At 36.7% G+C, this 14,856-nt stretch overlaps 1 protein-coding gene across 3 annotated transcripts in view; it reads right to left on the bottom strand.

Annotated features, from left to right (window-relative positions):
• The window catches only part of MBD-like (methyl-CpG-binding domain protein 2), a 131,047-nt gene that overhangs the window by 47,273 nt on the left and 68,918 nt on the right, over nt 1-14,856 (bottom strand). For all 3 annotated transcript variants that reach the window (XR_016547382.1, XR_016547383.1, XM_090381188.1), the window contains exon 5: nt 9,011-9,111. Coding sequence is in view for 1 of the 3 variants with exons in the window: in XM_090381188.1 (XP_090237314.1) it covers nt 9,013-9,111 (99 nt within the window). In the remaining 2 variants the exon portion in view is untranslated. The remainder of the gene's footprint in view (nt 1-9,010; nt 9,112-14,856) is intronic.

The following is a 14,856-nucleotide window of genomic DNA, read 5'->3' as shown; positions in this document are numbered from 1 at the left end:
TTGCCTGTGACTGACCCCCATTTCAAAAAAAACAAGGCCGTGAGCAGTGCTGGGATAAAAGCAATTTCATTTTGCATGTTTTCCCTCACCCCACTTCTAAAACTTGTGTGGCAGACTTTGTAATATTATACTTGAGTACTATCAAGATGGAATAGGCCACCAATGGGAAAATTACCACACTGGTAGTTCTGTGTGGTGGGAGGGGAAACAATAGCTGGTGTGGCATCACAAAAGGGTCACTACTGAGCAATTCGGTGGGGGAAGGCAAAAATTTAGTTTCACCACTGCACATCATGATGACTTCATATAGTTATTTTTGCATTCCAATGATCAATTACTCACTAACTGAAAGAAAATTTCTGCACATCTGTCCCACAATCATTCTTTTTCATTTTAAGTTTATGTGCCCTTATGTGTGTTGACTGAGAAAGAGTAAAGATGCCATCAGTATTTAGTATACTCAATCCTCTTGGAAAGTAGGTACCTATGAGGAGCCTCGTTTCCAAGCAATGCAATTTGTGGAACTGAAGTCTTTCATAGTAAGAGTAACCTGTTGAGTGTTTGACTGATCTTACTGCTCTTCTCTGCACCTATTCTAACAAATCCACATTGTTCTTAAAATGACGATTTCAAACCAGTATACAGTATTCAGGATTCAAGATGCTGCCTACCCAGTAGAAAATCACACCTCCTTGCCACTGCTTGGCAATTTTTTGTATATTGGCAGAACTCAATGAGCTGTTGCAGCAACCTGTCTACACTGCTCAGAGAACTTCATTTCAGGCTCTACAATTACCCCTAGGTCTACTGTTCTCCACCACCATGAGTGTGGTGCCTTACAACTAGTATGCTATTCTGGGATTACAGTTACCCATATTCAGTACCTTGTATTTGCAAAAATTGCCATTTTTCAGCCCATATGTCCAATTTTTCTAGGTCTTGTTGCAGTAGTAAGTCATGATTCCTGTCATTAACCACCCTGCCAACCCGTTGTGTCATCTGCAAACACACAATAAGCTTCATACGCCTTCATCAATATCATTAACAAATACTGAAAACAGCAAGGGGGAATCCAGCACTGAATCCTGAGTGCCCACTGATAACATCTCTTTCTTTCTCCCACTTAACCATTCCTTTACCCAGAGCAGTAACTTGCCTCCAATGCCACTAAGCTCAAATTTCTACAGCAGTCTCGCAAGGAACAGTGTTTAAAAAAATGTACTAAATCTAAGTATATGACATCAAAATTATTTCTTTTTTGCATCCAGTTGCTTTGTTATTGCATCATAGCAGCTTAATCAGATTGGGCAGATAAAATCTCTCCTTAACAAATCCATGCTGTGGTATGCAAGTGTGATTTCCATATAATTTCTGTCAAGGCGATCCTGCAATACTTCTTTAACTTGACTCCATTATTTACTCTGGAGTGGAAATCAAGCTTACAGGCCTGTAATTACTCACTTTGCACATCTCCAAACTATAGCCCCCCTCAAATCCAAGGATGTTCTCATAATTATGATCAAAGGATTGATTACCTCTCTTGACTATGAAACACAGAAAGGAGAGACTTTGCAAGAGATGGATTGTTAATTAATCTCAATGCCCTCTTGAATAGAAGCAAGAAGCCTTAGAGAGGGTTAGGGTGCACCAAAATCTCTCAGATATGGGAACAATATTCCATGGTAGGGCGCAGAGATATGCAGAGAGAGTAATTCAGAAGAAAGGTAATGCTGAGAGTGAAAAAGAAAACTACTTTTTTTAGATGAAGAGGAAGCAATATTTGTGAAACTTTGTGGGCAAAGCAAGGCAGGGTTTCTCAGACTGGAAGGTGGATAGGATTTCCAGTGAATGGAGGAAAGGTCATTAATATACAAGGGGCAAAGAGTAGGAGAAAAACTTGAAACTTGGGGAACACCAGCAACCAACACCCACAGTGAGCAGTCAGAGAGAAAACTTGATACCCATGCCAAAAACAGTTGACAATCCAGAAGGTAGAAGCATGTTTAGAAGACCTTTATGCCAAAGACAATCAACTACTTGAATTTCACCAAACTTTTCCATTGAATTTGTTTACAGATGAGAAACATAAGTGAATATATCACCAGTGGATCGACACTGCCAGAATCCATATTGGCAACCACTGATCAGACAGAAGATTTCCAGAAAGTTTAAGAATTGGTGTTAATGGATTTCTCCATCACTTTGGAAAAAGTAGAGGTAAGTGTAATGGGATAATAATGGGATGGAAGGGATTTGTCACACTTTTTAGAAACTCGCTGGATATCAGCAAATTTTCAGGCAGAAGGAAAAACACCAGAGGAATAAGAACGCGTACAAAGTGAGAGGGAACAGGAGCAAGCTCGGAGTGCAGGTTTTGAGAACAAGTGGAGAAATGCCATTGGGACACTAAGCTTTCCTGGTATTAAGACTGTTCAAACCTTTTCTGACATCCTTAAGATGGAAGACATCTTAAAGTAGGCACTGAGTGAAATGAAGGAATGGTAGGAGGTGATTTACCTAGGTTGTCAAATACAAGTATTAGAAGGAAAATAGGATGCTAATAAGTTGGCTTTAAGTTTAGTTGAGGAAGCAATAGTAGTGGGAGTATTCATGGGCCAGAGTTGCAGTCAATAGCTTTAGCAAGAGACCAGAATGGTTGGCTACTGTCTGGCAAGGAGCAAGTTTTCTATTCTTAACCTGTTCAAAAATAGCAATCCAACCAAGGAAAGGAAGAATATAAATCCTGCAGATCATTCCATTTTGCATTCTTATAATGTCAAACAACATGAGGATGAGAATGGTTACAAGAGAAAGGCTCCACTGGAGAAGAGACCATCACCAAGTTGTGATCTGAGGTGCCTGAGGACCACTCACCTCGATCATGTACTTGGAGGGATTGTCTGTGAGAAAACAATCAAGAGAGTTGGGTCTGTGGTTAGGATTGTCTGGTATTCTAGTAGGTGAATAAACAATCTTTGCAAGGTCATTAGTAATTGCAAAAGCCTCAGCATCTCTACCAGCTGAGTCTGTGTGACTAGAAAATTGAAGCTAGCTGGTGTTGTGAACATTAAAATCACTAAGGAAAATCATCTCACTGTCAAGAAAGATGGACTGGAGAAAATCAAAGTTTTATAGAAAGAAGTCAAAGAGTTCCAAGTGATTAATGGAGTTGAGAGAATGATAGGGTAAACAGATGAATATGACAGAACGAGGTAAAGAGATTTTAAGCCAGAGTTATTTGAAAATTCCAAATTAGTTAAGTGTTTGACAGGGAATATCAGAGTGATATATGCATAAGTACCACCTTTGAAGTAAAAGGAATCGTTGAGTGAATAATTAGGACAACTGAGATGAGATGAGATAAGACAGCTTATCTTATCCACATAAAGGAAAACAATTATCTTAACCGATAATTGTTTCCCTTTAGTGGAAATGGACATCACTGAGGCAGGAATTGTGAATATGTATATTTGTAGTTGTAATGGCAAATGATGCAAGAAAGCAAGCTTATATATCAGCAAAAAAAAAAAAAAAAAAAACCTTCACCTACCCATACCCTTACCCCTCTAAGAATTTGTCTAGTTCTTCCTTGAATTTATTCAATCTATCCACTTCCTTCCACAACAGATAGAAGCTGTTTCCAATAATCAACCATCTGCTTGCCGAAAGCAAACCTCCACACAACTATCCTGCAACCATCCTTCCTCAACTTGAATTTATGCCTCCTCATGTGTGTAGCCCTAGCAAGTGGAAGAATGGCATTAACATTCAGCTTACTCAATCGAGTCAAGGCTTTAAATGAATCAATCAAATATCCCTGAAGATGCCTAGTCTCAATACGCCGCAATTTGTAGAAACAAAGTCTTTCTAGGTAAGAGAGTCCTTTTGTTCCCTTCACCAGTCTGGCTGCCCTTCTCTGCACCTGTTCCAGCAGATCTACATCCTTCCTAAAGTGAGACCTCCAGATCTGTATACAATATTCAAGGTGCAGACTAACCACAGCCTTATACAAAGGGATAATCAGCTCCTTATTCCTGCTAGCAAAGTTTCTGTATATCGTTAACAAAATCCCATGAACTATCCTGGCAGTATGCCTGCACTGTTCAGTGAATTTCATGTCTGACTGCACAATTACCTCCAGCTTTTTTTAATTTCTACACCCTGAGTGTAGTACCACAGTTGATAAGTTACTCAGAGGTTACTGAAACCCACATGCAGTACCTTGCATTTGTCAACGTTAAACCTCAACTACCATTTCTCGGCCCATCAACCCAATTTTCCTATCTCTTGTTGCAGTAACTCACCCAGATGACTGTCAATAACTACAATGCCAACCTTTGTATCATCTGCAAACTTAGACATTAAGCCTGATATACCTTCATCAACATCACTGATAAACACTGAAAACAACAATGGGCCCAGCAATGAACTATGGGGAATTCCACTAATAACATTAATCCACAAGGACCGGTGCACATTGATAACTATTCTGTCTTCTTCAACTTAACCATCTCTTTATCCATAGCAGTAACTAGCCCTTAATGCCACATTGCTCATTTGTACATCAATCATTTATGTGCAACAGTATCAAAAGCCTTCCTGAAATCCAAGTATATGATGTCAAAATTATTTTTTTGCATCCAGTTCCTTAGTCACTGCATCATAGTTAACCTATCAGATTGGTTAGGCAAAGCCATCCCTTAACAAATCCATGTTGATTGTTGTATAATTGCATGCCTGTCCAGATAGTCCTGCATTACTTCTTTAACCAGTGACTGCATTAATTTCCCTGGAACAGATGTGATGCTGGCAGGTCTGTAATTACTCATGTCGCCTTTTGATCCCCTTTATGAATTGGGGATACATTTGCATATCTTCAGTCCACAGAGACCTCCCCTGAACCAAGAAATGCTCTCAAAATTATGGCTAAGGGTTTGCTTACCTCCCTTAACATAGCTGGATAGATTCCATCCACCCAGGTGCCTTTTTTTTTATATTCAGCTTCAACAATTTCTCTTCCACTTTCCTTTCAGTGGTGACAAAGTCATTTAGCTCCTCCCTGTTAGAGTTAGATAACCTTCTGGCATCCCCTCCCCTAAAGAATCCCTCATGTGTGAATGTAGACGCAAATTACCTATTCAATTTGTCAGCAACCTGGGCAGGGTCATCAGCAGTTAACCCACTGACATCAAGTAGCCCAATATGATCCAATCCCTTTCTTCTACTGTTAAAACAAGTGTAGAAGTCTTTGCTGCTGTTTTTCTTTCCATTCTTTGCCAGAGACTTCTTGCAATCTGCCTTAGCTTGCTAACCTTCTTTGTGACTTGATTACAGACTAATTTATATACAGGCTGGCCTCGATTAACGTGATTAATTCGTCCCGCGAGCGCATCGTGCAAAACGGAAATGCATGAATCAAATATAATAATCAATAGGAAAAATTATAATTGGTCCTTGACCTTCTGGAATGTCCATAAAGAATTTTAAAAATACCTTTTAAATAACTTTTTGACTGTATACAATGTAAAAGATAATGAAAATAATTATAGAATTAAATGTTTATTGCATAAAACAGCGGTTCCCAAACTGTGCACCGCAGAATATTTAAAATTTTCAAGGGAAACACAGCAATACTCGACATCTGTCGGACACCATGCAAACTACTAGCTTGAGATAGTTCAAAGTTTCAACATTTCTTATTAAGTTGTTTGGACCTAACTACTAAACAGAACTGTTAGGTATTTCTTTTGGTCTGGGTGAGCCATGAAAAAATTACTGAGACACCAAGGGTGCCGTGAACCGACAAAGTTTGGGAACCGTTGACATAAAATCCGCAATGAAGAAATGACTGTTGCAACAATATTTGAACAGTGTTGACTTTCTCTTTTCATCAATCAATTTCTGATAGTCGACAACAATCTTCTCTGGGCCCTGGCGAAATAAATATTGCAGAGAACCTCAAACCTTTTGTTTGAGGATCTCTGTGATACAAAAGATTTCATCTAGTTCTTTTACCGTTATCTCCTTCGTGGTAGCATTTTCATCTGGCTCATTTAAAAATCTGAATTTTTAAATGCAAGTCTGCATTGACTTTATTAGCGGGAGACAAACAAGTAACACTTCTTCCGATGGTTGATGGAACACACTGAGGCGGGCAGCAGCAAATGTCTGTTTATTGCCCGTCCGATGCGTGGTAAGCTCAACATGCGATTCAAATCTTTTTAAACTATCACATAAAAAAAAAAAAAAAAAAAATCACGTTAACTGGAAATTTGCATTGTGTAAAGTGAAAAGTGGTATAATTTTTTCAAATAGCGGTAACTGAAACATGCATTAATCGAATTCGTGTTATGCGAGCCCTGGCTGTATACACCATACGCTTTGTACCACCTGGTAATTTATATGCATCCCATTCACTTTTCTTCTCTGCCAAATGTCTCAATATATAGTTCATCTGGCATCCACTTTGGTCTAAGCCTTAAATAGTATTTCTTACTTGGTAAGAAAAGTGTAGCAGCTTCTATGATTACTTCCCCGAATGCTTCCCATTTAGAATTTGCTGTTGATAACATCACCAATTGGTCTCACTGCATAGAATTTAAAACTGTCTGAGACCACTGCAGTCACCCTTACGAAAGCAAAAGCCTTTCCTTTCCTTTATCCTTGACAGTAGTCATGTCTTTAATTAAGTTCCACATTAGTACGCTGTGATCATTGCCACCCAATGGGTCTTTCAGCTGCATTTTCTTAATGCATGAAGAATCACTGCTGATAACTACATCAAGAATATTGCTTCCTGTTGTTGCCTTTCTAACATGCTGCTGTAGAAAACAGTCATCCAAGAAATCCACAAAAGTCTTGCTAGTCTGTGAGTGACCAACCAGAAAGTCCAGTTAACCAGATGTTAACTGGATTTCGTGAGTTTTTCTGATTTCTCTGTATAGCTGTTTGGTATATCATCACAATCATTAAGCCTAAAACACACTACTACTCTCAATTTTGTTATCCGTGCTTATATCACATCAAACTGACTCAACATTGCACTTGTCACCCAAGTCAACTGGATGCAATGCCTTAAATTTAATATGCTTCTTAACTAAGATATAATGTGGCCTCAACAATGTTCCCACCACTGTATACCCATTGCTCAGCAAGGCTATAGACTAGTTGATTTGGATGTCTCCTAGTGTTACCAATAAGTTTGGTCTGGTGGGCTATCCATCAGATGGCCAGCGAACAGTTTTAGAGCTTTACGCTCGAAATGTAAGGTGGAGTTATGCTCCAGATTAAGGGCATAACTCTACGCTTCACCCATCCTTTTTGTCTTGTCTGTACTCATTACACTCACCATATTCAAATTCCACATCCCTTATGTCAGAGGCATCATGTTTTTGATATTTGCATTACCACACAGTATTTGAATTTGATAATTTAACCAATAATTCAAATTCATTAAATATGTACAGCAATACTTTGTTTAGCACGGCTTCAAACAGCACGGGTTTCACTATACCACGGTTTTCAATTAAGTTTAAGTGGAAAATTTACTGTACATATTAAAACTCATTCAATAGCCTAGACACGTACTCTGCATATATGCTGTATTGTCATAGCCTAGGTATGGTACATACATGCTACGGAGCTAACTCTATTGTCTCACATGCACATTATTATTATTATTAACCATATGGTACAAGGAAGCCTGAGGCTTATGCTGCACCAGCCAAAAAAAATTCCCGAGTTACCCAGAGAGAGAGAGAGAGAGAGAGTCGGAAATAGAAAGGAATCACCAAGAACCCTCAGGCAGTCAGCTGCAATGTGCAACAGTGTTCAGTATTCTTAATTTCATCTTGACGAGAAGATGTGACAGCTTTTCAAACTTTTAATTTCACAATTTATTTTTTACCCATTTAAATACGATCGAAAATATATCTGCATCTTGGTTAGAAATCACTGCCAACAACATGCATTCTGTTTGGCAGCATGTTTTGCCCCATTTGGTAAATGACTTCACTGGTTTTGAATCGCAAGTTCAGACAACTGCCAAAGACATTGTGAAGATCGGAAAAGACTTGGGATTGGGAACTTTGGACACTGTCAATATACGTGACTGCACTGACTCACATGCAAGTGACTTAGATGATGCAACTCTCCTTGAAATTGATGAGCAAACTGCATATAAAGAAGAGGAAAACAATTCTGAAGTGGCACCAAAAGCATTTTCAACAGAAGAATTGGAGAAAATTTTTCAGGGGATTGACATGGCCTGCAAGGCAATTATGAATGGAGATCCAAATGTTGAACATAGCATCAAGATACAGCAAATTTTACAAGATGGGATTTGATGTTACAAAGACTTGAACGCCAAGAAAAAAAAGAGATGACTTCATCAGACTTCATTATTGAAATACCTAAATAAACACCCACCTTTTTAAAGTTTATTTCTCTCATCTCTCATGATGTTTCCTTTTCATATAAAAAATTTTTTGCAATATTTATTTCAAATCCTTTTAATTGGCTATCAAGTTCAAATTGTTTATAGATTTATTATAATTTGTTTATAGACCATTTCTCTGCTATGCATTCAACTAAAATCCATTATAATTATACCTAAATTAGCATGGTTTCACATAACACGGAATAGTTTCGGTACTAATGTATAGTGCTATGCAGGGTATTGCTGTATAGTATATTCCTGGCAATGGTATACAAGTAAGTATATGTGCACCTGTTTTCATGCTTAGACCCTAACACAGCCCAACAAAGATTAGGTTCACATCCCTTTTCTGTCGGCAAAAGATGCATCTACTAATAATGGAGAAAACATGGCAGGAAATTGAGTATCACTCTGCTGTCTACAAGAATTGTTTATAAAGTTAAAAATCAAGCAACAACTGCTGTTTCTACTTATGTCTACTGATGCATTCATTTTTTATTAATTTTTTGTGAATAAACAAACTGTCACATTAAAAACTAAATTATGATCAAAATAAAGTTCACAATTACATACTTTTATGCAGTGAAATCATTTAAAGCCTCTTCCAGTTTTTTCCTTGCTTGTTGAACTTTTTCTTCTTGCTTTCTGATATCATCATCTGTTACTATAAGTGCCTTTAAGAGGTTTATAAAATTAATTCAGATATAGTGCCTTAATAGCATATGCAATCATTTTATTATTATAAAAGTAAATGATAAAAAGTAAGAACATGTGGCTGACCAGATTTTCTCCAAATTCATACAATAGACAACAGAGATGGAGAAATAAAATCCAAGTTTTTATTATCACTGTATAGACAAAACAAAAAATCACTGGTTACTGTTGCATAGTTCTAACAATTCTGATTGTGGCAACGCATATAGAGAAATTAATGTTGGTCTGCATTGTTTTTCTGTCTATTCTGCGTGGGAACACTATTGTCACTTCACTCACAGTGACTGAACCTGGACTTATCTCATTTTTGAAATGACCGCATTATCCACATCCACAATCTGACCTAAAAGTTACTAATATTGTTTTTAATCAAAAAAAAACTTCACCAAGAAGGTGAATCTGTTATTCATTAAAAACTTGAAGACACTGTTGTGGTTGATTTCAGAGCTTTGGCTCCATCATCATAGATCAGATAGTCTCAATCAGCAACCTCATGTTGAACACTGAATAAATATATTGAATGTAAATGTGGAAGAAAAAATTCAGTTGAAATTGAAAACTTTTGTTACATGTATAAATAACACTTTTTACTTAGTTGGCAGAGGGAGAAATAGGAATTATATATATATATAAAACAAAATTTACTTTTTCAATTAAAAGTTTTTTCACTGTTTCACCGATACGTTTATTCAACATTTTACATTAGGTTACCAATTAAGATCATCTATTGTCTGATTATAGAGCCATAATCAGACAATAGATGGTCAAAAACAATAACAACAGTGATTTAAAGTTACTAATAAATAGTGGATTTACCATTTGGTAATGTTATTCAATTAAAATGACATCAGCGACTCATAGGTAACATACATAATTTCTAAAGTGGGCATAAACCCAAGCACTGTAATTGGGATAATAGTGTCCCCAGACAGTGAAGACAGGAAAACACACAATAGCTTTATTTTCTCAAACTATTTCAATGTCTGTGTTGAAATAGTATCCCACTTCTTTAATAAATCACTAGAATGTGGCTTTCAAGATTGTTATTTCAAACATTCTTCATATCTAGTGTTGCCATGAAATAACTGATAACTATTGTGACAGGGCACAATAGTTCAAATAAGAGATGGTGAAGTCACTGAATTAAAAAAGGGGGAGGGGAACAAATAAAGTATTCATAAACTGCATTTACACTCCCATTAAAAGCTAAATTAATTATTAAGCACATGCACAAAAAAAGTATATATTAACATGGCAATACCAGACATTTAAAAGATTAAACTGTGACAACTATTCATTATTTCGGACATTTTATTTTGTAATTACTTACTAAATATAATTACTAAAACTATAGGGCTGCTTACTGTAAAATTTCATTTTTGGGATCTTAGCAATTATTTTTTAAATATAGAGTTCAGATATAAGTTGCTATTTTGGAATTTTATTTGAATCATTACAGCATGGCTAGAGTAAAAAGTTGCTTTTTTTTAATTGATTAAAAGTGTAAACAATAAGGTACTTGCAATTATATTAGTTTCTTTAATGCTTTTTGAAAATGCAAAATTTCAAATATTTATAATGTAGTTGCATATTAACTTTTTGATTTTTTTCCAAAAAATTGCATAGGGAAGACAGGAAAACACACAATAGCTTTATTTTCTCAAACTATTTCAATGTCTGTTGAAATAGTATCCCACTTCTTTAATAAATCACTAGAATGTGGCTTTCAAGATTGTTATTTCTTTTGTTATTTCTTTGCTTTTTGATATTTTTCCAAAAAATTGCATCATTGCGAATATAAAATTATGTCCTAGCTATAAGAATTTACTTTTAAGAAATTTTTTCTGTAAATCATCCTATTTTGGAATGCTTATCCTGGTTGTTGACAGCAATGATTCATGCTCCATGTGAAGCTGCTTACACACACAGCTTCGCACAGTGCGAATAAGAGTATGCTACTACAATTGTTTTTAGACATAATACCTGCTTGTCCGTTATTGCAGTGGAACTACAATGGACAAGTAGGTATAGTGTCTAGAAACGGGCAAAAATATGCCACAGAGCAGTTCCATTATTTGCCCTTGCTTATGAGAATTATGAAATAACAGCATGGCAAGATTCAAGGTAATTTTATTTTCTTTATGACAACTGTTTTTTGTAATTGGTTATTTAGTTTTCTCTCTGATTGCTCACTGAGGGTGATAGTAGATGGCTCTCTGTCTTCTAACTTCTCCAATAATGCCGGTGTCCCCCAAGGTTCAGTTCTTTCCCCACTCTTTTCCTCTTGTATATTAATGACCTTCTTCCATTGACTGGAAATCCCATCCATAGTTTTGCCGATGACAGCACATTGCATTCCACTTTCCATTTTGAGAAACTTGCCCTGCTCAATCAGCTTCAACTTCTCGAAAATCTGCTACCAATTCCTTAAATGCCGATCTTCAGGTAATTCTCCAGTGGGGAAAAGACAACTTAGTTGATTTCAACCCTTCTAAAACTCAGTCTTGTCTTATATCTCGCAAAAAGGATTCTTCTGCTCCTATGCTTATCTTTGGTGACACTCCAATTTCTAGGCAAAATGATATATCTCTTTCGGAGATTACCCTGACTTCTAATCTCTCTTGGCACAAGCACATTACAAATATTGCTTTCCTCTGCATCTAAAAAATTTGGTTTTCTCTTTCGCTCTCAGCATTACTTTTCTTCCAAACAGCTGTTCACTCTGTACAAATCACAAATCCTCCCTACCATGGAATATTGTTCCCACATCTGGAGTGGTGCCCCCAAAACCTCTCTCAGGCTTCTTGATTCCATTCAGAAGAGGGCAGTTAGGTTAATTAATGATTCATCTCAGAGTCTCTCCACTTGCTGTCTCATAGATGTACTGTTTCTGCTGCATGCCTCTTCTACAGATACTTCCATGGGCACTGTTCTTCTGAATTGGCTTCTATAATTCCCACTCTCTCTCTCTTTCAAAACAGTCTGAACACGTGCAGCACCAGCCAACATCCATTTACTGCGCAACTTCAAACTCACAGAACCAACTTTTCATCTTCCTCATTTATTCATTCAACTGCCGCTTCCTGGAACAACATTCCATCATACGTATTTCCTGAAAATTACAGTCTACAGAAGTTCAAGTCCAATGTCAACAAATATCTTCTTTCGTCTTCTCAACCTCCAACCCAAGCACAGTACTAAGTATTATAGGTTCTAATACCTCCCGTGTTTGGGGTTTATATAAAAAAAAAAAAAAAAAAATGTGAAGAATTCCTTATCCCCCTCCTCTTTGCTCTGTTTGTTAGCGATTTCTCATAAACTGCCTCTGCCTGTCGAACCTCTTCTGTGGTTGTATTACAGATCATCTTGTAGCTGTTATAGGCTTCAGTACTTTTTATTGCTCTGTAACTTTTCTATGCCACCTTTTTCTGCTCAAGTAATGTGGTAACTTCACTATTCATCCAACTTGGAACCCTGCTCATGGAGTATTTTTTTAATGGTAATTAGCTGCAAAGGATCACTTAAGAACAAAATCTTCCAGTGCTATTTGATTGTCAAACGGCTTTGTCTACCCAGAAATTCCATCGCATTTACCGAAGTTGGATTTAGTGACAGAGAGGCTTATTTTTCCTCGCTTACTGTTCGTGCAAATAAGGTGACTGAAACACACATATGGACAATATGGCATTCTGGGCCAACTGATCAATGTGCCTGTTTCAGTCAACACAATGGTCCATCGCTGGCCAAGGGAGATTGATGACGATCACTGTGATCATTGCATAAACGTGCAAATAAAATGCAAGAAAATACACAAGCCGAGCTATTTGATCGGGTTAGTAAGAAAACGAGTGGTTAAAGGTGGCTTCTATATTTGGTTGACATGCTTCCCTGTCGATTATATCAAATCACGATAAATTAGTTATTCTTTGATGACAGTCACATGGAAATTAATTTGGCTAAAGATGACATAAGCGAAGTGGTTCCGATCGAGGAGAGTCTCATCTCCCAAAAGCAAATATTGTTGTTGACCGAGGATATCTTAGAATCGTCCCCAAGAAAAACTAAAGTACTGTTTGACAAGGACACAGAGGAACTGTCTTTTCCCAGCATTTACCTTGGATAATTCAGAACGTTCAGAGAGAATATACAAATGACTCTGCTCATGATGGCAATGAGCAAGCTGAGACGATGTGACTGATGCGATGTTACTTTATATGATTTCCTTTACATAGCAATGAAGATAATGAGATTGAGAGCGAGAGACTCTTTGATGGTGGCTTTCAAATACATAGGTAAAGATACAAAACTGACCCATGAGCAAGTTCAATCCGAAGAACACATAACAGCTGTATTGAAAACAATTTGGCCTTCCCAAGGATAATTCCTAACTCAACCTACTACTGGGCTCAACGTAAGCGCAATCTATTTGCTATGATTAGACAGCTCAGTAAACCTACAATGTTCTTGATTCTGAGTGCCAATGAAATCGGCAAATGACGCTAACTCACTAACTTTGATTTGGTATGTTATTTCCAAAAATGACGTCAAAGATGTCATTTCCGCTGTACATATATCGGCTAATGAGACCAACACATTAACCTTTATTCGGTATGTCATACCAGAATGAAGTCCTTTCTGCATCGCAAAATCGTGACAAATTTGTTTTTCTACAGTTCGGAATTTAGTAGGTGCCACCAAAGATGTTTTCACATCAAAAAGAAACCAAAAGGCTTTTGATCATGTTAAGCATGAAGGTTTTCTAATCCCCAACTGCTCACTGTGGATAGTAAATGGCTCTGTCTTCTAACCTCTCAACTAATGCTGTTGTTTCCCGTGCTATAGTTCTTACTCCCAATCTTCCTTTTTTAGCATTAGTTGAGGCATATGATGCAAGAAAGAAAGCTTATACAGCATTAATTAAAAAAAAAAACCTTCCCATTTCACCCATCCAGTCACTCCAAATGTTTGTCTGGTTCATGCTTAAATTTATTTAAGCTATCAACTTACACAATAACAGATGGAAGTCTGTTCCAGCAATCAACTACCCACTGGCTAAAGGCAAACTTCTACACATCTATTCTACAACTGTATTTCCTCTTCACATCTCTCTACTGAGGATTACTCACTAATCTCTCTCTCTTCGCACATCACAAATAGTGCTTTCTCTGTATAAAAAACAAAACAAAATAAAACTGGGTTTTCTTTTTTAATCTCAACATACATATGCTTAAACCAGTCAAACGTTCATTTGCTGTCTGACTCAAAATTAATGGAACTGACTTCTTCAATTATCTTTTCTGCTTCTACTCTTTGGAACAATCTTACTTGACATATCTTACAAAACACCACAATATACAGAAATTCAAGTTTAATGTCAACAAGTGTCTTCTCAACCTTAAACTAATATATGGTACTGATAAAATAGGTTCTAGTAACTTTTGTGTTTGGAATTATTGTAAAAAAAAAAAAAAGAAACAGAAATAAAATAAAATAAACTTAGAAGTATCGTTACCTTTTTTACATCAATAAGGACTATTTACTAATTTTAGTAATTTTTTTTTTCTGTGTTAAGCAAAAATTACTATATTTTTAGTTCACCTTATTTCAGGCAGAACAGATCCAGCATCAATGATATTGACCATATAGCTGTTGTTATATAAAATGTTTGAATTCAAATTATTATTTTAATGGTTACAGAGCAGAAG

Source organism: Mastigoproctus giganteus, chromosome 9, assembly GCF_048544385.1.
Source record: "Mastigoproctus giganteus isolate SK-2022 chromosome 9, ASM4854438v1, whole genome shotgun sequence".
Lineage (NCBI taxonomy): Eukaryota > Metazoa > Arthropoda > Arachnida > Uropygi > Thelyphonidae > Mastigoproctus > Mastigoproctus giganteus.
Note: the sequence above shows the minus strand (reverse complement) of the source record. Positions and strands in the feature narration are given on the sequence as shown.